Source organism: Mycteria americana, chromosome Z (assembly GCF_035582795.1).
Source record: "Mycteria americana isolate JAX WOST 10 ecotype Jacksonville Zoo and Gardens chromosome Z, USCA_MyAme_1.0, whole genome shotgun sequence".
Taxonomy (NCBI): domain Eukaryota; kingdom Metazoa; phylum Chordata; class Aves; order Ciconiiformes; family Ciconiidae; genus Mycteria; species Mycteria americana.
Window position 1 is genome coordinate 47,341,623 of NC_134396.1, and position 21,648 is coordinate 47,363,270.

At 44.9% G+C, this 21,648-nt stretch overlaps 2 protein-coding genes across 11 annotated transcripts in view; both read left to right on the top strand.

Annotated features, from left to right (window-relative positions):
* The window catches only part of NRG1 (neuregulin 1), a 181,531-nt gene that overhangs the window by 65,598 nt on the left and 94,285 nt on the right, over positions 1-21,648 (top strand). For 3 of the 10 annotated variants that reach the window (XM_075527521.1, XM_075527519.1, XM_075527522.1), the window contains exon 1: positions 13,259-13,886. The exons of the other annotated variants lie outside the window; for them this stretch is intronic. In XM_075527521.1, coding sequence (XP_075383636.1) covers positions 13,259-13,886 — 628 coding nt within the window. Of the gene's footprint in view, positions 1-13,258; positions 13,887-21,648 lie in introns of those variants that run through there. 10 annotated transcript variants of the gene reach the window in all.
* LOC142402595 (uncharacterized) lies at positions 12,646-12,807 on the top strand. The gene has a single exon (XM_075488205.1). The coding sequence runs from the start codon at positions 12,646-12,648 to the stop codon at positions 12,805-12,807; it is 162 nt and encodes a 53-aa protein (XP_075344320.1).

A 21,648-nucleotide genomic window follows, 5' to 3' on the forward strand; every position in this document is an offset into this window, starting at 1 on the left:
AAGGAAAGATTTCCTGAGCAACCCTGAGCACATCCCTTAGGACTAGTATGAAGGTGCGTTGCAGGCTGGGAATCCCAGACCAACACTTGGCTCCTGAGGGAACAACCCATGAACCCTGAACTGCATGTGCAGGCACCCCAGTGAATGTTCAGAGAGACTTTAGATGCCTCAAAACTAAAAATATTTCCTACAAGGATTAGTCCAAACAATTACCAAAGGTTGTTCCATGCTTATGTGCTGAGTGGGGAGCCAGGCAGCCAGCCAGCCTGTTGGAGATGACTAAGGTGGAGCAGGGGAAGTTGTCTCCAGTTTTGCCCATCTCCTAGATCCTCAACACTTCCTCAGAGGTATAAGGAGGCCAAAAAAAAGAAGGAAGGGGGGAAGAATTAAATCACCATCAAATAAATGCACCTACTCTTTGCCTGTGAAGAGATAGTGTTCACCATGTCTTTCCTCTGTCCACAGTGTCTTAGAAAAAAGCTTCAGTGACATTCGTCTCTCTAGTGTAGAAAATGTTTCATCATTTTCTGCAAAGCTGGAGACTTAATTCAGCAAGAGGAACTTGGAAGTTCTCCCTAAAACAGCCTGCAGTGCCAGTGTTGAAAATGTGCTCTCAGGAGAGAAGGAAAACTCCCAAGGAGGAGAAAAGGGGTAGCTGTGTCAGGTTATTTTAAAATAAACCCAAAACCTACTATTAACATCTTGGGTGAAGTCTACCATGGTAAAAGGATCTGAAAAGCAGTCCTGGTTCATCCAGCACCCTCTAAGGTAAGGAATGGAGGAGAGCCTTGAGTTACGAGCAGATGCAGGTGTGAGAAGGGAACTGAGGTGCCTAAGGCCACATGGTTGGGTGTGCCTCTATCCCAAGTTAGGCCCATTTTAGGTGCCCAGGCACATTTTTTTCTTAACTGGCGCTTTTTTTTCCCCTCATAAAGGAAATGCAGTGACTTCGTATGCCTTATTAAGAGATTACTTGTTTGGCTGGTGGCCATAGAGGAATAATTCCTCTTATTGCTCAATAAATCAAGTTACTGTCATTTTAAACACTCTAGCTGAATTTCTGATGAGCACATGAAAGAGTTAACTCTACCACTGTCATGTTACCGCAGCATTTTTAAAATAAAAACAAATCTGGGGAAATTTTATCCTCTCTTGTAGCATAAATTTGGACCATAGGTAAAATCCTTATAAAACTATGCACAATCTGTAAAAATCTGTCTCTTACTTGGAAAATACGCAACTGTAACTGTGGTCTAGTAAAGTGCAAATAAAATATGCTCAGGAAAGCAGAGTGCTATCTTTTGAATTTGTAGGCATTTCAAATACGTTTTTTAAATTTTTACATAAAACTTCTTAAAATGTTAAACCGTTTTTTATTTCAGTTAACACAACTTTCCTTATGTACAATAATAATCAGGTTATCCTGGGCTGGAAGGGGGCGTTGATTTAATTTGAAGTGGTGGGTTCCTTCTCTGAAAGGTTTTTTTGTTGCTTTAGCAATTGAAAGCCTTTCTTTCCTAACAGGATTAGCCTGAATAATTACCAAAGGATTTCTCTGTGTCATCTGAGTACAGTTCCCCACAGGGGTATTAAAAAGCCTGTCTGCAGTAGGGAAATAGTCAACTGCCATGGGTAGCTGAAAAGGTTATAGTTAACTGTTGCCACTCAAACCAGAGGAAGTCATCTTCAAAGGGAGGACCGCAGTGGTTTTTACCCGAATCCCAATTGTGCCCAACTGGTGGGAAGAAGAAACAGTAGCTCCTTATCGGCAAGACGCTGCTACGGAGGGCTCGCGGTCAGCAGGGTGAAGTGGGGTGCCGCAACCTGAATGGTAGATGTTGTGACAACCCTCTTGCAGCTATTGTTCAGTAACGTACAAGTAACCTGGGACAATGAAGCTTAACGTCGTGCATGCCAAATTTCGTTCTAGCCCTTTGGCTCTGGCTGCAGACCAGGCTTCTTCCCTCTGGCCTATTAGGAAGGAAGACTACTTGCGTTTCTTTGGCAGATCCCTCGCATCCGTGAGACATGTCAGCGGTGTGTGGGAGAGGTTTCTGACTCTTCAGCTTTAGGACAGCTCCTTGCTGCTTTTTACGATTTTTACATTTTAGGCATTGTATTGAGGAGTTACAAACTTTGTACAAAAAAAGGAACCCCTTGAGGAGGGGAAAAAACAAAATGTGACTTGGGTTGAGACTGCACAAATGCATCCTGCTGAGGGAGCAGGTCTGAATTAATTTCTGTAACTTTAATCCATGTATCTAATCCATAAATTTATTACTTGTTCAAGTCACGCTGTATTTTTCTGCTGTTCTAAGCCTTCATTTCAGGGGTTCTGGCTATGTATCTGTATTTGTGTGCAGAATAATATGCTGTCCAGGATAACTGGAAAATGAAATCTGAAAAGTATTTCTACAGCATGCGTGTGCAGATACCAGCTTGACAGATACATGTCTGTAATGATAGATCATTGTTCAGTGTGCCAGGAAATGAGCACTTCTGGCCTGACTTGTCTGATATTCCTTGAAATCACAGGACATGTGTGGGGATTTTTCCAGCTCACTGTGAACACTGTGTTCTTTCACAGCGGGAAAGGGCTTGGTAAAGACCTTTCTTTGGGGTGCTTTGTCTCATGCTGCTATCTGTACCTGTTTCCTCTCTGTCCGTCCTCTGGAGACTTCCAAATTGTGTAATTGCATTTGAACATAATCACATTCATGGATCAAAGAAAATGCACAACCTTATTGTCACAAGTTAATTGTTCCTGGAATAATTCCTACAGGTTGTCCACAGTTGCCTGTCTGTGTGATAGATTCAGACCCATCACTCCTCCCAGCTTCTGTGCTTTTCCAAATAGCTGGTATTACTTAGCCACTTTAGTTGGCACTCTTGGAAACTCTCTCATTACCTAATGCACCAGCAAGCTGACTGTTGCCAGTAGCTACAACTTACCTCTGTGCTGGTGAGCAGTAAACCTGAACTTTCTGTCTGCTGCGGCCACATTAATAATGCATTATGTTTCCTGTAATTACATACGTGCACAAGGATTTTTTCTTTTGTAAGAGGAAGAAAGGAGATGGAGGTGGAGGGTGGAAGGTGGTGGAAACAGCTACAACTAATCATTAATGCTGAGTAGACCTCAGCTGCATAGGTTTTTAATTAGCCCATGTCTAACCCTAATAGTCACTATTGGGATAACACTAGCACTTCTTAAGCGGTCTAGGTTAGAAGGGGAAGTGTATCATCTGCTTACACTTGCACTGTGTAGTGTTACTCAGCAACTGAGGCCAAAACTTTATCCTTTTTTATTTTTCCATTCACGTGGTTAAATGTAGGCATTTTGTGTCCTTCAGGGCAGCCTCAAAGAGTGATTTCTGTGCAGCTGAGCAGGGCTGCTTTCCTGATGAAACCATGAACTGATGCCTAATGAAGGAAAGGAATGTGATATACAGAATTTCACGTATTTTTCAAGTGTTATTAACAAGGCCTCCAGAGAATCATTTCAAATTGATCAGTGAGGCAGGAGCACCATCTTCGCTCTTTGGGGCGACAGGAGTTCAAAATTCAAGACACCCTGCCTTTCCCTTCCTTAGCTGAGCTTCAGGCTTCTGGAATAAGTAGAAACAACGTCATGCCCATGAGCATGTGTGTCAGCCTGGTCTGCCCTGGGGAGCTTGGGCTTTGCCCTGCGGAGCTTGTGCCTTGAGAATCACATCTATTTTGGTCACATCCTTGTTTTCTCCTCTAGCATGTGCAAAGTTGTTAAAATACAGTTCCTTTATTGAAAACCCTGCAGGAAGGACACAGGGTTTAGTGTGAAATTAGAAACACAGAGTGGACTTGTTGCCCTTTGGCAGCTTTTAATTTAATTGGAGTTAAGCGGCAGTTAAGCAGTATGCAGGGAATTTTTGAGCAAGAGCAAGGCATCCCTCAAGTGAAAGCAGGTATTAGATCTTCACTACTGCTGTGGCTGAGCAGGCTGAAATCTTGCCCACACTGGGAAGAAATTTGGCCCCATCTTGCAGTAGTCAATGTCTGAAGGAATGGTTAGAGTTTTATAGGGTCTGGCTTCAAACTGTGGCCCTGATCAGAAAGAGATTTAGGGACACAATTCACCTCGTCCATGTGTGTACAAGCCAAGGCCTCTGAGTGCCTCTTTTCTCTTTCTTGCAGCCTGTAGGTGCTCGTTTCCCTTCCCCACCATCACGGCCACCCTTCCCACCACAGGCGTAACATACCTACAGTGGTGTACATGAGGACAGCTCTGTTTTATTTGACTTTTTCTCTGGATGGTAATTTGGATGAGCTTGGCTGGGAACACGGGATACAAGGTGACCTCAGCCCTGCCTGTCTGGCCCACCCTTTCAAATACTCTTTCAGAGTAAATGCGTTTATTCCTTAGGCACTCTCAAGAAGAAGGAAAAAGACAGTCTGGCCCCTCCACCCCCTTTTTGTAGTCCTGTTGCCACTCCACAGCCTCTGTGCTGAAACACAGGCAGACGTAAGGCATCCCCGGTGGACATGGCCTGCAGTTTGAATGCAGGAAATGCTGCAGGAATAATGCATTCACCCAATGAAGTGATCATTACTGTGAACTCATTCTGATACACATATGAGTGCGTAAACACTCTGTCACATACTGTTGTTGCCAGTAGTGGAGATTAGAAATATCTGGGTTCTGTAGCAAGGCTCCATTTACCTGCCTTTCTCTGTCCTGTTGTGGGCTTCAAAAACCTGTTTTTGCTCTGTCACTGCCTCCTATGCTCCATTTCTAGGCTGTCCAACGTCTTGCAGAAAGGAGCGTTTCCAAAGCTGCACTAGTGCTTTTAGACCATCCAGCAGCAATGGCCCATATTGCCCTGTGCTGTGCATGCCCATGTATTAAATGCAAGCAAGTTACAATGAACCCATTTTACCCTGGTGTAAAGATCTGCTCAGTGTCTGGAGCAGCAGAGTCTGCTCTGTAGCTTTGAACTGCATCAATGAAATAGGAGTACAGCAGATAGATTTCTTTAAGGTTTTGGAGTTTCCTCTCTGCTGTTTTCCTCTCTTGCTCTTGATAAGACTCAACCTGATGCAGGAACATTAAAGTCCTGAGTATGAGAAGAGTTAACTACCTTATTTCAATTCAAATTTTAATTCACTTCAAATTTCTGAAAGGAGAGAGTTTTGCTTTTGTGCCAGACCGTATATAGCACAAAGAGAGCCTGGGTGCAGGGGTGAGAAGGACGTGACAAGACATCTTAAAAACGCAGACCGGGGTTTGCATTGAAAACATAGCTATGTAATAAAACCATATTTGATCAGACTACTGAAAATTCATGACTACACATAAAATCTCCTTTGTCATACTTATTTGAATTCTTCTTAATTATTTGCTGGAAATTGACAGCGTTTTCCAGCCAATGCCAAAGGGGTGATTCATGCCTTCTATGGCTTTCTGAATGCACTAAGAAAGAATATTAAATATTAAATGTCCTTGATGATGCTAGGATTCTGAGGCATGATGAGAGCTGTCACTTTTGTTATAGTTTGAATTTTTGCAGTTATAAATACTAAAAAATTCTTATCTGTTTTAAACAGCTAATATCTCAATTCTGCTAACTTGAGCATAATCAGGCTACGTATAGACATGACCAGAGCTGAACCAACCAGTATGATTGAATTAATATCTTGATTTAGGATAAGATAGATTAAATTCATTATTTGGAGGTATTTGCAGAAATCTGCTAAGCAAACCAGCTCTTGAGCTGAAATCATAACATTTTCTGCAAGCAAAATTCTAAAGCTTGCAGATTCTGAATGTATAACTGTACTGTAAGACATACTTTACAAATCTAAGCCAGTAATCTGTCAATGTCCTATCATTAATACCCATTTATTTATTGATACAGAAATTCTTCCATGCAGTAGGCTGTCTCCATGTCTTTGACTTTTTTGTCTTTGTTTTTCTAGTAGCAAAACTATTGAATATACATACGCTAGAGAGTTACTCTATGAAAAAGTCCATGTGTGGTTGAAATTTTGAAAATGACACTTTAAAGTGAAGTACAGTTTGATGCCTTAAGTTTTAAACAGCAGCAGTTGGGAATATGTGCAGGTACAAAAATAATTCTGTCTTTCCAAAAAAATGAAAGGTGTAGTAAGTAGAGTTTTTTCAGGATTTTTCAGGATAACGGGCATCTTGTTGGGATGTTCTAGGAGCTTCTGCCTAAGTTAAGTCTAGATTCAGGAAGGGCCTTGGGTCATGGTTTCACTATGCAATGTCTTTGGTGAGGAGACAAGGTCAAGGAACTTCTGTCCTCTGGAACATGATCCTGTCCCCATTCTTCCAGCCTATGTATGTTTATGGGGTCAGGCTGGGAATTAGTTGGTAAGCTTACCCATTAAAAAAAAAATTGTAAAAGAAATTATTTTTACATCAAAAATCAGTTCTCTGATCCAGTTGGGAGCCTGGCCACATGAACAATGTTACTGAATTAGTGCAGGTGACAGAACAGAGAGAGCAAAAAGAAAGGAGAGACAGGGAAAAGGATGATATTGCTGCCAAACTGTTTATCATGAAACCACAGCACTAAGCTCCAAAATACCTTTTCAGTTCCTGAATTAGGCTCTGATTCAAAAAGGCACTTAGATGTATGATGTAGCCCATCTCTAATCAGGAAGGCGTTTCACCACTTGTTTAACTCCATGCACGTTTAAGTACTTTATTAACCAGGGGTCAATGGAGGAGGGATAATTCCTTGATTCAGGGCTTTCAGGACCTTTACTCAAATTACCAGTGTCCAGTGACTCCCCCAGCAGCAGTGGCACTGTGGATATGAGGGGTGGCCAGCACAAAATCCTGCACAGCCATGCCTGTGCAAAGTAGTATTGCCACCGTCCCACGAACACCCGCGAGGAATTTCTTCCGTGTGAATAGACTGGCTCAAATGCAGGTGCGCAGATGCATTTGAGCACCAAGGTGGGTGGGAGATAATGAGCAAGCCTGGGCCCTGTGACTACAATGCTGTCCCAGCTCACTGCCGCACTGTGGAAATAAACAATCACGACTGCCCTAGCAGGTCTGCTGGAGACTCCAGTGATGGGGTGAAGGTGGTGCCAGATCTGAAAAAAGCCAGAAAACTGCACATTGTCTTTCTTCTACTGCTTCTGCCTTCAGGCAGAAGAGCCTAGCTGAGCACATTATTACATGTCTTTGCATCTCTTAAATGCTCCTTTACCACATGGCAGAGCTAATTATCATTAGCTTGAACAGTGGCAGGGCTCATCCCAGTTTTGTGACTGAGCAGAGGCTGGGGGAATGAGTCAGTGCCATTGATGAGAACCCGTGGCATTTGTGGTTTGATGTTGGATGTGAAAAAAAATAAAGGGAAAAAAGGTGGTGGGAAAGGGCATACAAACAGCATTAGCACATGTATCCTGTTTGCTTTCCATCAGGTGAAAAATGTGATGTGTATGTGTGCGAGTGACAGCCTGTCCATTTTAACATTTGCAGTTCCAGTGACAGGACCAGTATAGAAGCAAAATGAAGTTTTCTCCTTGTGCCATTTGAGCTGAGAGGTTAGGTTTTCAGTGAAGGCTTTTGGAAGGACTCAAAGGGACAGAGTGCTGGCATCAATCCAAGGGAGATGGATTAAGGAGGGGAGGTTGGTGAAGCACTGAAAAGAGGAATAAATGAATCGTTTGCACCATGTGTGATAGCCCACTCTTCCCACACCATGACTGCTGGCAGTGATGCTGCTTATTGGGCCTGCTCACTTGCTTTGGGTCACCCCCCCATCTTTAAGTAGTGCCCTTATTTAATTTGAAGAAAGTGCCTGCAATCAATAAAAAGAGATCCTTTTATCCTCCTCATCAATCTCTTGTTAATGAACATGCACTTTTTTTCTTTTTAGCTTCTTAGTTACAATGCTTTTAATTTCTCAATGTATGGTAAAAAAGGGAGTGCAGGCAAACACATGATGGAGCAGCTGATGCCACATATTGCTGCTTGCTTCTTTCTGAAGAATTGGCATGTTCTTAAAGGAAAGCAGTGGTCTGGGAGGAGATCACTTGCCCTGCCCTGATGTGTGGTCCTCTGAGCATCCTTTCGTAAGCTGTGATCCAGCAGAGCCATGAATAATCGCTTGTGAAGACATACTTTACTTTCCTAATGTCCCAGTAGTTGCAAGAAAGTAGATAGTTCTTAGACAATCTTTTTGTGGACTACTGGGACTTCATTTAAAGCAGATGGATATTTGAAATCCAATGGCTTCCATGAGAATGACTCACCAAGCCTAAGTTCCAAAACCTTCAGCAGGTTTGGGTCTGATTATGGCATGACTGAAGGGTCAGCTGAGTTAAATGGTACTTGCTGCTCTAATTTGCAGGATGTTGTCAGTTATGATCATGTATCTATTTAAGCTTCCTTCACATCTTTGTAGCTGGCCAGAGAGAATGGTCCTCTGCAGTTTGGTAATACGAAATCAACCTTCTTTTAGGACCCATAAAACTGGAGGAACAGATACAGCTTGTTCATCCTCATCACAGGCTGGAGATTAATGCTGACTTTGCCTTTGTCTCTTTCCTTGAGTCTTTTGGGAGTGGAACTTAGCAAAATAACACTTGATTCTCTGCAAAAAAACTCCACAAAATAAAATTACAGTTTTGTAGCCTCTGAGTTTCAGCCTGTCACTTACATATGGCAGGAGTCCAAATCTCAGTCACAGATTAGCTTCATTAGTGTAGAATCACACTACCTTTTCCTCTAAGCCAAAGAGACCCAAGCCACATAATAATCAGAAATAAATCTTTGCACGAGGACCTAACCTAATTACAAACAGGCAAGTAATTTCTTTCCGTATCCTTCTCTATTGCCCACCAATGGGCTACCCTAGTAAAACTTTGTTACCTCCAAGGTCATGCTCCCTCTTGTTGTCTTCCAGGGTCTCCCTTTCTATTAACCAATTGCTGGCTCTTTTCCAAGGCATTCATCTCCTCCAGCCTGGGCCAGAACCCATGTTTAAGCACAGCATGCCAGTGCTAGCATGTCACTACAGAAATGTAAAAGGCTTAAAACTGCAGCTGCAGGGAAGTATTTCTGCATTGCTTTGGGGGGGAAGGGGAGAGAAAGGACCCCAAAACCAGCGAACCATACCTTCAGTTTACAGTCGTATCTTCAGACCCAAAGTGAGAGACCATCAGCCTTTACCACAGCCACGAGAGCTGGCACGAAAGGCAATGTGCTCCCTTACCAACCCAGATGTGGTAAAGAGTGTGGGGTTGCATTTTTGTCCAAAAGATCCCAAGAGGAGCCAGCCCCGTGCAGTATCGGGTTGCAGCATCCCAGGCAGGCTGTGTCCTGGCCCTGGCTTTGGCCATGTGTGGAGCGGGGCCAGGGAAGCAGCCTGGCCGATGATTCAGCATTGCCTTTCTCCCTTGTTGGCCGAGGAATAACGGGAGCTGCCAGGCACCTCCGAAGGCAGGGTGCCACCCTGCTGTTCTCGCCGCAAGCCCCAGCACCCAGCAGCTCCCGCGGGGCTGGGAGGGTGAAGCGGCTCTGCAGGCTTCCCTGGGGAGGGGGACGTGAGGAAGAGGAGGTCTGAGCAGAGCTGGCTGCATGATGCTGAAGCAGGCAGCCTGCGCGCCAGGTCTGGAGGTGCCGCGGGGGAAGGGACCTGCAGCAGAGGAGGGTACTGCAGCCTGGAAGGGAGCCAGGCCCCACGGAGATGCTGCGGCCGTGGAGGCGGCGGGAGGGGCTGGAGGTGGCTGCGTGCCGGGAGGAGATGGTGCAGGCAGGCAGGGCCCTGGCCGGTGGAGGAGAGCGAGAAAAATCAAGGGAGGCAGCAGAAGCTATCTTGGCTCTGTTTATCCAGGAGGGCTCGGGAAGGCAGGCGAGACCCGTTTGGCAGAGCCCTTCCCTGGTTCCTGTGAGCTCAGGGCTCCTCCAGCAGCAGGGTGAGGAGGGGGGCAATGCACCACATTCAGGGGAGCCCCTGCAAGTGTCCCCACCGTGCTCCTGGGACAAGAGGCTCTGAGGTTTCACGGGGCACTGTGCACACAGATGTGGCAGCCCATGGTCTTGAACCAGTAATAATAATCTGTCTCTCCGTCCAGCTATGTAGCATTGTGGATGATTAGTTTAACTTCATGGCAAGCCCTGTAAGGAAGGTGCAAGGTCTTCACATGCATTTCTGTTCACCTCAGCACCAGAAAGATGTGAGCAAAGCAGAAACACGATTTAAAGGAGAGCAGTTGAATGTGGATAGGCTGCAGAGCAGAAAGGATTACAGGGGAAGATTGAACACAGCTAGTTTGCCTGGAAGGCCAGTGCAGGGAAGATGTGGACAGGGCAGTGGATTAAACACAAGCTCAGAGCAGCATCAGCAGGGAGAATTGTCTTACTGGAAATAGGAAGGTTGAAAAATTAGACATGGATAAAGAAGGCAAGTAATTTTTAAAAATTTGTGCCAAGCACTCAGATGCTGCAGTATTTCATCTGTGCAATGAAGATAATATTCCCAGCTGGTTCTCAGCTTGCACTCTGCTTTGAAGAGTGATGCTTCAGCTTCACACCTGAGGAGCAACTTGTGTGTTTGAAAGTATGTCTGGTTTTCCCAGATTTATCAGTTAATCTAATAAAAGATACATCCTTTCCCTAGAAACCTTGTTTACTTGTACCCACAAGACCACCACGGCTGTCACGGCAATGCTGCTGTGATGTTACCCTTTCTACAGTGTCTGTGTTGTTACTGCTGTTTGAAATAGGTTTACAGATACTTGAAAGAGGCTGCAGTCATGCAGAGTATTACCAGCTCTGCACATGTGCTTTGTAATAAGAGGAGCCATGTATGTAAATATGCAATGCAAGCTGTTCATTCTGTCTGAGGTTACTGATCACATCATTAACCTGAGGACCAGACACTTCAGTGGTAATGTAGACTAGATTGTATGATGATTTATCTTTTTACATTCTTCCAGAGAGTGTTATCACTGGCTGTGCTTTAAGGTAAATTCTCCAGGCACTTGAATGTAGTAGCATCGTGATTACTTCAGTTGGCTACTACAGCCTCACAGGAAGCTTTGTGATCAGACATCCATCAATTAGTCCTTGACATGAGTCTGTGAAAACACTACGGGATTCATTGAGATTTTGATAAACCTTTTTTATGTGAATGTTACTAATGTTCCCGTGAAAGTCGGGGGCGGGGGTGGGGGAGTTGGAGACAGAGAGAGGAGATGGGTAGAGACAGATGTCTTTTTTGTCACTACCAAAATATGTAACTACAAAGGAAATTACCTTTCGGATGCCTGACTAAGGTACCAGCGAAAATGAGTTCAGGGCAATTCGTAGCACTTGATTCTTTGTTTCCTTATGCATCCTGCAGCCATTTATACTAAGGAGAAAGGGGGATTCATGCTGCCAAATCTTCAATGCAAATGTTTTCACAAAGTCCAAGGAACTGGAAATTGTGTTAAAAACCCCTCTCCTTTTATACATACGTCTGTATTGTTACACAGGTGTACTTTCCTGTGGGAGACAAAAGAGACTGGGAATAGAGCTGATTCTAATCTTACTTTCATTATGTTAACTGCACTGTTGATTTACCCCTGCATTACACTGCACTGGTGGAAATGGGAGTTAGTGCTAGGTATGGGTAGAGGTGAGGAATGACAGGCAGATTTAAGAACAAAGTGGAAGCCTTGTTAATAATAAAATCCTTTGATTTTTTTTTCCTTTCTTTTTTCCTTTTTTTTAGTCTAAGGGAGAGTGGGGATATATGCTAGCAGTATGCCAGCTCTTGAAAAGTATGTTCACGAGCTGGCTTTAGTGTGAAGTCTTTGCTTTTTTGGTTTTGGAGGGCTTTGGAAAGGAGGTTGGAAAATGGAATATTAAAAAAAAAATATGCAAACGCCTTTGTAATGACTTAAATGCAAATTTGTAGAGACGTGAATGGTTTGGGGTTTTTTTTTCCCCTCTGCTTGACCGAAGATGCATCCCGGCGCTATTCCTAGTGAACGAAACTTATTCAGGGGCTTGGAAAGAAAAGCTGTCTCTAGGTGTCAGGCAGGGAGAAACTGCTGCTGGAAAGCGGTCTTTCCCCTGGGAGAGATCGAATATCAGGCTGTGCTAGCCCAGTCCAGCCCAACGAGCTCCCACCGACACCCGGTCCTCGCCCGAGGGCCGTGTCACCGATGGCCGCCGCCGCTGGCCGCGCTCCGGCTGGAGGGAGGCAGCGGGCGGAGCGGGCGGGCGCGCAACTCCTGCCCGCTCCCTCCCTTTGATTTGATGGCCTTTATTCCTCCTAATTGGATAAAATAGGAAGTCACTGACAGTCCTGCGTTGCTGGGTGTACTGATTTCCCTCAGACCAGCCCTGCAGAGGGCGGGGGGTGGGGTAGGGGAGGAAGGAGCGAGTCTGTACATCAGGGAAGCAGGCTGCGAGGGGGCTGGGGGAGCGGGGCGGGGGGGAAGGAGGAAAGTGAATGAGCGCTCAAGAAGGACAAAGAGGGAGGGGAGAGAAAGGGAGTTACCACCGTCTTGGCATCGCTCTTCCTTTCAAACCTCTGTGTAATGATATTGTTTGCAGTGATGCTCAGACAGCGAGCACCTGCTGCTCTGTAATGATTCAGCCTCTTTCAGCCGCCGCTGTAACACGACAGGATGCTGCTGCTACTGTCACTTCTGCCGCTGCTGCTGTTGTTACAGATTTTGCTTTTGCTCCTTCTACCGCATGACAATTGTTTTCCTCGTCTAAGCAGATACCAGCCTCAGATGCTCAAGGTGAGAGTCTTGCCTTTCGCTCTGGGCTATTGGTTCACTTAATCCGGTCAATTTGTTCGGTGTTTGTGGTTTTCTTTCTCTCGTCACCCTCCTTCCCCCTGTTTTGTTTTGTTGTGCTTGTTTTTGGGGGGATGTTTCTTCCCTCCCGCAGCAGAGCTGGAATTGCTTGAGAGGCGTTTAAGGAATTATAAAAGTGGCCAGCAAACAGGAGCTCAGTAATTGCAAAGCTACTCTTGCTTCAGAGAGGCAGAGAGAGTGACAGCGGGCTCGGGGGCAGGGGGGGACAGAGGGGTCTCATTTTCCCTGTGCGTTACTCCTCTCCCAGTTTGGATAATGTTGCTGAGCTCGGACCTTTTGTTGACTCCCACTCTGTGATTTTTGCAGAGCGCTGTGACTATTACTACCATCTCTTTTTGTCTGTGTCTCACAGTAATGGACTGTGATAGAGTTAAGACCTTTTGGAGGTGAGCTGTATGAGAGCTGATGCTTAAACATGTCTGAAGTAGCTGCCGACACTTTCCCCAGCCCCTCAGCTCAGCTGAGCCCTGATGCGTCCCTCAACGGGCTCCCGGCTGAGGAGAACATGCCGGGGACCCAAAGAGAGGACAGGAGGGTCCAGGGGATAGCAGGCCTTGCCGCGACCTGCTGCGTGTGCCTGGAGGCAGAGCGACTGAAGGGCTGCCTCAACTCTGAAAAGATCTGCATCGCCCCTATCCTGGCTTGCCTGCTCAGCCTTTGCCTCTGCATTGCTGGCCTCAAGTGGGTCTTTGTGGACAAGATTTTTGAGTATGACTCTCCCACCCACCTTGACCCTGGGAGGATAGGACAAGACCCAAAGAGCGCTGTGGATCCTACAGCTCTGTCTGACTGGGTGCCTTCGGAGGTGTATGCCTCACCCTTCCCCGTACCTAGCCCCAAGAGCAAGGCTGAAGTGACAGTGCAAAGTGACAGCTCGCTCGTGCCCTCCAAACCGTTCCTCCAGCCTTCTCTGTATAACCGCATCCTAGATGTTGGGTTGTTGTCCTCTGCCGCACCTTCGCTGTCACCACCCGCCCTGGAGCCTACCACAGCGTCTCAGGCGCAAGCAACAGAAACCAATCTCCAAACTGCTCCAAAACTTTGTAAGTAGAAGCTATGTGTTTCTTTGTTTTTCCTTCCACAAAAAAAAAAAAAAGGCATTTAACTGTTCTGCATTTGTCCTCGAGGAGGACATGTGATTGGCATGCAAAGCTTAAATGTGCTAAGACAGGTATAGCATGGGTTACCTTCTGAGGAGAGCACCTAGGGGCCTTTGAACTTAGTTCTGAGATGTGCATGGCAATGAAGAGGGCTTCATTTGGGACCTTTGTAAAGCACCAATACCACCCTTTTCTCTGCATTCACTTATAGGGAAGTATATGATTTACTTCAAGTGTTTATCTGATAGCTATTCCACATGGTCTATCAGCATATTTTTCTTACAAATTTGATTTGCGTCCTGTGCTGGATCTTCCATGTGTGTTCATTTTCTTTGCCTTGCCTGCAGAGCACTTCTGCTACCTCCTTCCTGAAGTCTGCTGCTGGCAAACATCCCTGTCATCCTCCCAAAACACTCAGAGAGAACAGTGGGAAAGAGCGACAGCGTATTTGAAGCAGTTAGAGACTGGGAATTATTAATTTAGCAATTAGCTTATGATCTTTCCCTTTCTCTTAAGAGCATAGCACACATTGCTCTGCGTCTTTCCCTTCCTCTAGGAGCTGATTCTTGTTCAACCTGCTTCTCAGACATTGCCTCTTTGACTTTTGTGGGGCATTTCAGGAAAGCATTCTTGCTGATGCAGGAGGGGTCAGTTTCCAAATTTGTCTTTGCTCATCCTTAAAGCAAAAAATATCCAGGCTACCTGGATTATTTTCTCAGTAGCGATCATAAAGCATCAAAATACCGCATTGCTGAAGTGTAATTTCTTTGACATTCATCATTTTAACCCATCAAATACGGAGCAGAACAAGCCAGCAATTCCTGAGCTGTGTAAAATTGTGCAACTTAGCAAAAGAGAAGGCAGCGTGCCATTGTGCCGAGAGCACGGGGCTGGGGTTTCCTTTGGAAAGCTGCAGTGATCAGAATGAGCAACTGTATTCCTTGCAAATTGCCTTGCAGGACCCCATATCGTTTATTCTCCCTCGTGCCTTCCCTGTAATGTCGCAGGATGGCCACCTTGTAGGTGGTTCGTACTGGACCTCACCCTGGAGCCCTGAAGTCACCAGAAGTTCACTACTGAGGTTAGCCCCACCAGGACTGGACTCAGTATGTAGCAATTGGATTAGATATAACATTTTGGGCCAAGCACCTTGACGGTGAAAATCAGCATTAACTACAGTGATTTCAGTGGAGGTCCCTTCAGCTGAAAGTCAGTCTTAAACAGCAATTCCAGAATCACTGAAAGAAAATGTTAAGTATTCTTGAAGAAGCCCTGCTGTCTTTTGCTTAGATAATGGGTGGCAACCAGCCTTTGGATTAAAAGAATTTGTCTGATGCAAACAGTCTAATAGGGAAATATTGCTGTGCAGTTAAATGACAGGGGGCTTTGTCTGAGGTAGGTAAGACATTACTTGAATTATTGGGATACTTAACCACCTTTGCAGTTACATAGAACTATACTAAGTGATTTTTTTTATCTCTGATAAAGATATATTTTTTTATAGTGCAAATATTCTAAATCACATTAAAGATGTGACAGTATTTTTTACTCCATAAAGTGACCAGGGACCACCATCCAGTCAAAATAGTCTCTTTCGTGCGAGAGGAAGAAGCAACCAAAAGCTAGTTATGCCAGGACAACCCTCATCCTCTTGAATTTCCACGTGAGGCAGGCCTTTATCAATAGCATGCTAACTTCATCTCTGAAGTAAATGAAGGTGTAGGGGAGAGAGATTCTTTGGAGCAATCACTGACAAAAAGCCATTATCTGCATTCAGATTGCTCACGTCTGGGAAATAAATGGTCATCCAGAAATTAGGTGATTGGGTTGAGTTGGGTTTTTTAGTGTTGCCTTAATTTTGAGATAATTGTGTTTTAAGGCACCATAGACTTCCAGATAGATACAGACTGAAAGGAGAGGGAGAACTGGCAGCAGATCAAGTTTGGGGAGAAGGTTGTGTAGACAGTATTTATTCTAACTGTGGCACATAATTCTGACTATGGCAAGGGGCTGCAATTCCCTGCAAAGAAAAATAGGAAAATACGGCTGGAAAAGTACACTGCAGAAGATCTGCCTAAGAATTCAAAGAGGCATGAAAAGAACTTTTTGGACAGCTCTAAAAGCACTGTCTTGGGGTTTTTGAAACAGCTGCATTTCAAACACATCATTGTGTTTTATGTAGAGCAAGATTTGTTGGAGAGGTTGACAGATTGCATCAGTGATAACTTTTTTTTTATGAATGCCTTTGACAACTATAAAATTCTCAGAGAGATGGCTTGGAAAGTAGCATCTGCAAATTGGATTGTCCCTTCTTTTGCCTCTCAGTGTCCTTTTTTCCATTTCAGGCAGAGTGAGGTAACCTGTTCCCAGAAAGCCCCTTTTGTGCTGATAATTTTTTTTTTCCACTGCAGAAATAAAGAAGAACTGACACGACTCATATTCTGTGGCTGATGTATTGTTTCTGAACCAATCCCTTCCATGAGTTTCCAAATCCTTTTCTCTTCTTCTCCTCTTTTTTCTGTCTTACTCAGCATATTCCCCTTAAAGCTCTATCCTTCAAGGTCATAATCTTCAGAGAGCTAATTGATTCTTCTTTCTCCTGGAGCCTGGGAGAGAAAGCAGAAGAGAGACAATCCTAGTAATTGTGTCTGGTGCATTAGATTCAAGACTGGTCTCACTCCTATTATTATACTTTGCCCTTTATCAATACAGAAATAATATCTTCCTTTCTGTTTGGTTTACATTTTATATTATAATATCATTTCTCCCTTGCTGAAACAGGAAGGAAAGGTGAATGTTTTAAAGCATTCCCATATTTAGGGAGCGTGTCAGTCTTAGCATAATTACACCAGAGAAGATTTCATTACAAGCAGGTATAATATTACGCACTAACCTACAATATCCCTCCCTCTGAGAAGACATGCAGATTGTAAAAGTGCTAACACAGTCCGGGATCTAAGTTTTACTTCTTCCTACACCATCACCTTTAACTACAATTCCACCCTTTACCCAGGCCGGTAATAGACACGGCTCTGTAGTACTGTCAAAACTGCTTCTGTAATAACTGCGCCTATACATCTGCAAACCAACCACTCCCCTCTTTACAGGTCTTCCCACTGCCTTCTCTTTCCATTGAAGCCGATTTCCTCCAAAAACACCTGCCAAGGCCCGTGTGGGCTTGCCTTTCTGGGGTGACAGCTCTGCCAAAGGATGCAGCGCTCCTGCGTTTTGGCTCTGCCCTGAAGCAGAGGCGCCCGAGCCCTCGGCTTTGGGACCACAACTCTCCTGCCTTGGTGAGGTGCCACGGGGCACACAAGAGGCAGTGCAGGAGACACACCACAGCACGAGGACTTTGTTGGAGTGGGTTTCCCTGTCAGCAGAGCAAAAGGCCCGGCAGAGAGCAGGGTCCAGGGCATGCACCTCCCCGGCAGCACAGCCGCGCTGCCCCTGTGTCCTTTCCGCTTTTGGCTTCCCTGGCCACCTCAGGTGCCGTGAGCTGATGGGCCAGCTGCACGGCTTGCACCATGCTGGTGGCCAGCAGGTGACCGACAGCCACGTCTGCATCTCCCTACCTCTGTGCCCACCGAGTTGTGCTGGCCATAACATGGGGGGGGTGGGTGGGTGCAGCACCGGACCTGTGCATGCCCCCCGGGGGCAACTCCTGCCTCGCTGGTGCTGGCCCTCGCCTGGAAAACGTGCCAAAGCGTAGGAGGGGCTGTGCACTGCTGTCAACCACCCCTGACTGGGGCTGCTCCCTTCTTTTGTTTCTGATTTCTGCTGCCACTTCAGGTGTGCTGGGCCAGCATCAGCAAAGGCTGCTGCTTTCTCATCCTCAGTGAAAAAAGTGTTAAAAGAGTGCTTCTGAGGACTGGTAGTGGGTGTTTACCTAGGAAATGGTCTCAGCTCCCCTCTGAAGTTATCCAGGTACAATGGCTGAATTTCTTGTGTCTTTTTAGAGCTAAGGGTGGGAAAAATGGAAAGAAAACTAGCCTGTCCCTTGTTTTGGTATCATACTGTAAATATTCCTTGCAATTTCTCTCTGCCTCTTTCACCTCCACTTGTTCTTTCTCAGCTCTGTGTTTGATGTCCTTTCTCCTGTACACTGTGATTTGTGAAAGTCTGTATTTTACCTCTGTGGCAGGCTGGAGGGAGCCTTTCCCTCCAGTTATAAGTGCTGCAGCCCAGCTGAAGGTTTCGATTTATGGACAGTGAGGGTTTGTTCATAGCAGCTTCACACGGTGTTTGTTCTTTTTATTGGAACAGTCTGATTCTGACCCATGCTCTGCAGTTCAAATCCCCATCACAATGCCATAGGGTTGAGTCCATGCCTGGCAGCCTCTGAAAGTGTCAAGGTCAGGGATGTCTCGGAGAGCCGCAGGGGACTGTACTCACAGGAGGGGAGAGCAGATGATACAGCACGGGCTATGTACCAGCCTTTTCTACGCTCACTGTTATTATGCAGGTTAGCGCCACAAGGGAGATTGCTTTTCCCCCAAAGCTTGAAGATGCAGGAGGAGAGCACCTTAAAGCAGATGTTGCTCCATTTCTGATACAGTATCGATGTTGATTAGCTTCAGACACCTGACTTAAGTGCCTACATTAGGAAGCTAGGTGGCCTTCAGCTTCCTATTCAGCATACAGGGAGAGACCTCCCCCAGGCAATTCCCAGCAGGAGTCCAGCAGGAGTAATTCTCTTTCTCCAATGCGGGTATAGGGAGGCTAACCTTGCAATTCAGTGTCTAAGTTAAATGTCTGCTACGCAATGTGAAGACTCCTTCTGAAAGCCGTGACTTTCCTTTGATGTGTCCTGTGAATTAACAATGTCTTGTCACAGGGAAGTTCTAATTAATCACGGTTAAGATACCAGACAAGTTCTGAGCCTAACTCAAGAGCGTAATAAAGAGATGCTGATCTCAGGAAGCCCTGGAGACACAACTGGGCCTCCATTAACAAGCAGCAATAAAGGAAGTGCCACTGTACTGAGCCAGCCAGTCTGTATTTCCCTGAAACACTTCTTTCTCTGCTTTCCCAAAGGTCATGGTGGCTTTCGGATGTATATACTTGTGGCAGGAACACTCAGAGTAAAGTGGGATTGGGACTGATGGGGTGAGATGCACAAGACGCTGCAGTTTTTAGGGAGTTCAGGTCCATTAAGCCTTCTAAAGTGATAACTGAGACTTCCTCTCCCCAGCCCAGTTAGTCACACTGTCTTTAAAAATGCTCTCAACAAGCACACAGTTTGTTCAGACAAATTTATTGTTTTGTTTCTTTTTGTATCTCTACCATCCCCCTTTTCAACATTCGTTGCTTGCATAGAAACAGTTCTTCTATTTAACATGCGGGGGACTGAACCAATCAGTCCTACGTGTCTTTCTCTTGGACAAGCACCCCAAATTCATGGCTTTCAAAACTACCTCATGGGTGTGGTTTTTCTTTCGTGCACCATGCATCATGCCCAGAACGTGATGGAGAAAAAGCAAGATTTCCTGATGTATTTTCTCCTAGTAACAGTCTGAATTTCTCAGTGCAAAATAGTAGTCTGCACTTGTATTTCTTTTTAAAAGCTTCATTTTACTTCGTAAACTTCACTGAGAATAAGTTAAGTATTCATGCTACAGGGAACTTCTGCATGGTCTCCCTCCTCATTTATATACATATACATATACATATACATATGTGAATATAGAAAATACAATAGGTATATGGAGTATATGGCCATTGTTTCTTTATTAAAAATGACATCTGGGACTGTACTGTGTCATAAGTTTCTAAACAAAACTAATTAAAAATTGATGTTATGACAGAACCCAGGGTTTGGATTTCCACTGCAGGGGACTGAAATTATCATCCTTCGGTACCTATTGTACTTTCAAGTGAAATGTTTTATTTCCTGTTCGTGCACTGCAAATAAATGCACACAGCAGCCCACCTCAGATTTGCAGTGCCTAACTTTCAGGTGCAGAGGAACCTTGGGGAACTTTCTCAGCATCAGATGACAAGGCAGAATTTGGCTTGCTGGAGCCTAAGTAGCAGGTTAATTGTGATGCAGAGCTGGAATTATATAAATGAGCGTTTTCATCATTTGCAGTCTTGCTAATGGAAATGCAATAGATTTGCTGCAGAAATCCAACTCGGAATCAATAGCAATACAATGAGGCAGCGGGTTCAGGGAGAGCACATGCGATGCCAATCTACTGCAGACAGTACCTGGGCAGAAACTGCTCTGGCTCTGTCACGAAAGGGCAGACAGCCCGAGAAGATGCCACGGCAGGTGATGAAAGGCTTCTGAAAGGAAAAAGCCTGCTTCACCCAGGATCGAACAGTGTTAGGTTTTCTCTGACTGAGGGGAGATAATTGTTTTCTTTGAGGAATTCAGATCTGTTTGGACCCAAAGATGTCTTTTTTGCTACAAGGTACTAAGTTAAGCAAAGACAGGAGTCTTTGTGCTTCAGGTCATGTTCAGGCCATATGAAATCAAGGAAGGACTGAGTCACGGTGCGTAACTTTGGAGACGGGTAGGCGGTTTTAGAGTATCTCCTGCTAAGGGCTTCAGCCCTCTTGTTCCCCAGGGAGACCATGGAGAGGAGCAGGCACTGCCTTTTTGTGGATTGCTTTATAGTAGGCTCACTGGCTACCTTTATTATTTATACTGCAGAGAGCCCAGTTTCCTGGAGAGTGAGCACTGTGAATCACATCTTGATCTTTCACGTTAAAATGTTATATGAAGTACCAGACTCAGTAGGAGGTACACATTAAACTCAAGAGCCTGAGCATGACCGTTGTTTGGCAATTAGAGAGCTCTTGAAAGCAGCACGGGAGAAATACCTATGCATTATTTTGGGGCAATGTAATGTCTGCTTATTTACAGCCTGTCCTGTCTCATCCTGTCTCTCATCCCCGCCCCCCCATCCCCAGTATAGTCTTAGTCACTGAGACAAAAGGAAAGGTTTTAGCTGGGGAAGAAATGGGCAGGAACAAATCCAGTGGGACATGGCTGGCCACCGCTCAGGGCTGCTCTAAGCTAAACCAGAGGCAAGGTCCATCCAGCTCTGGACAAGATCAGTGGTATTGTGGCATCCATCTATTACCTTTGCTCCTGTATTGTTTTATTATGAAAGCCTTATTTTAATATATATCTTCTCACAGAGTATATTCAGATTTCTCACATATGCTTTCACTACCCCCTCCCCCACTTTTTCTTTTTTATATCTATGCTTCATCCTAGAACTTGCTGGCAGTGCATTCTCATAACTCAGACAGCTTTTTATTTTGGCAATGAATATCGCTTCAGTTTTTGAGATGAAAGAAAATCAATACTGGGTTGGTAGTCACATGGCACTGGGGGGAGTATATGAAGCTATGATCTTAAGCATGATTCGTGACATAGTTCAGTATTTCTATGGAATTCCTGAAAGAGATTTGAATTTTACCATTTTTAACAGTCAATTAATTCATGTGATTAGACAGATCAAAGGAGAAAAAAAGAGTATCAAGCTCGTTCAAAAGCCTTTCTCTTATGCAAAAAAAGAAAAGACTCTGAGCTCATAAAAGATGACTTGACTCTTCTAAGGTGCTAACTGGAAGCCAGTGTAAAGCTGCTGGAACTGGGTCTCGAGAAGAGAAACTTATGCTTTTCGCTATGCTAAATTAATCTGGATAATTAATTTATTTTTTCAGCTTGAACAAAATGGCCTGAATTTTCACT

Coding starts and splice junctions, on each gene's coding strand:
- LOC142402595 (XM_075488205.1), top strand. CDS start 12,646: ATGCTGCTGCTACTGTCACTTCTGCCGCTGCTGCTGTTGTTACAGATT.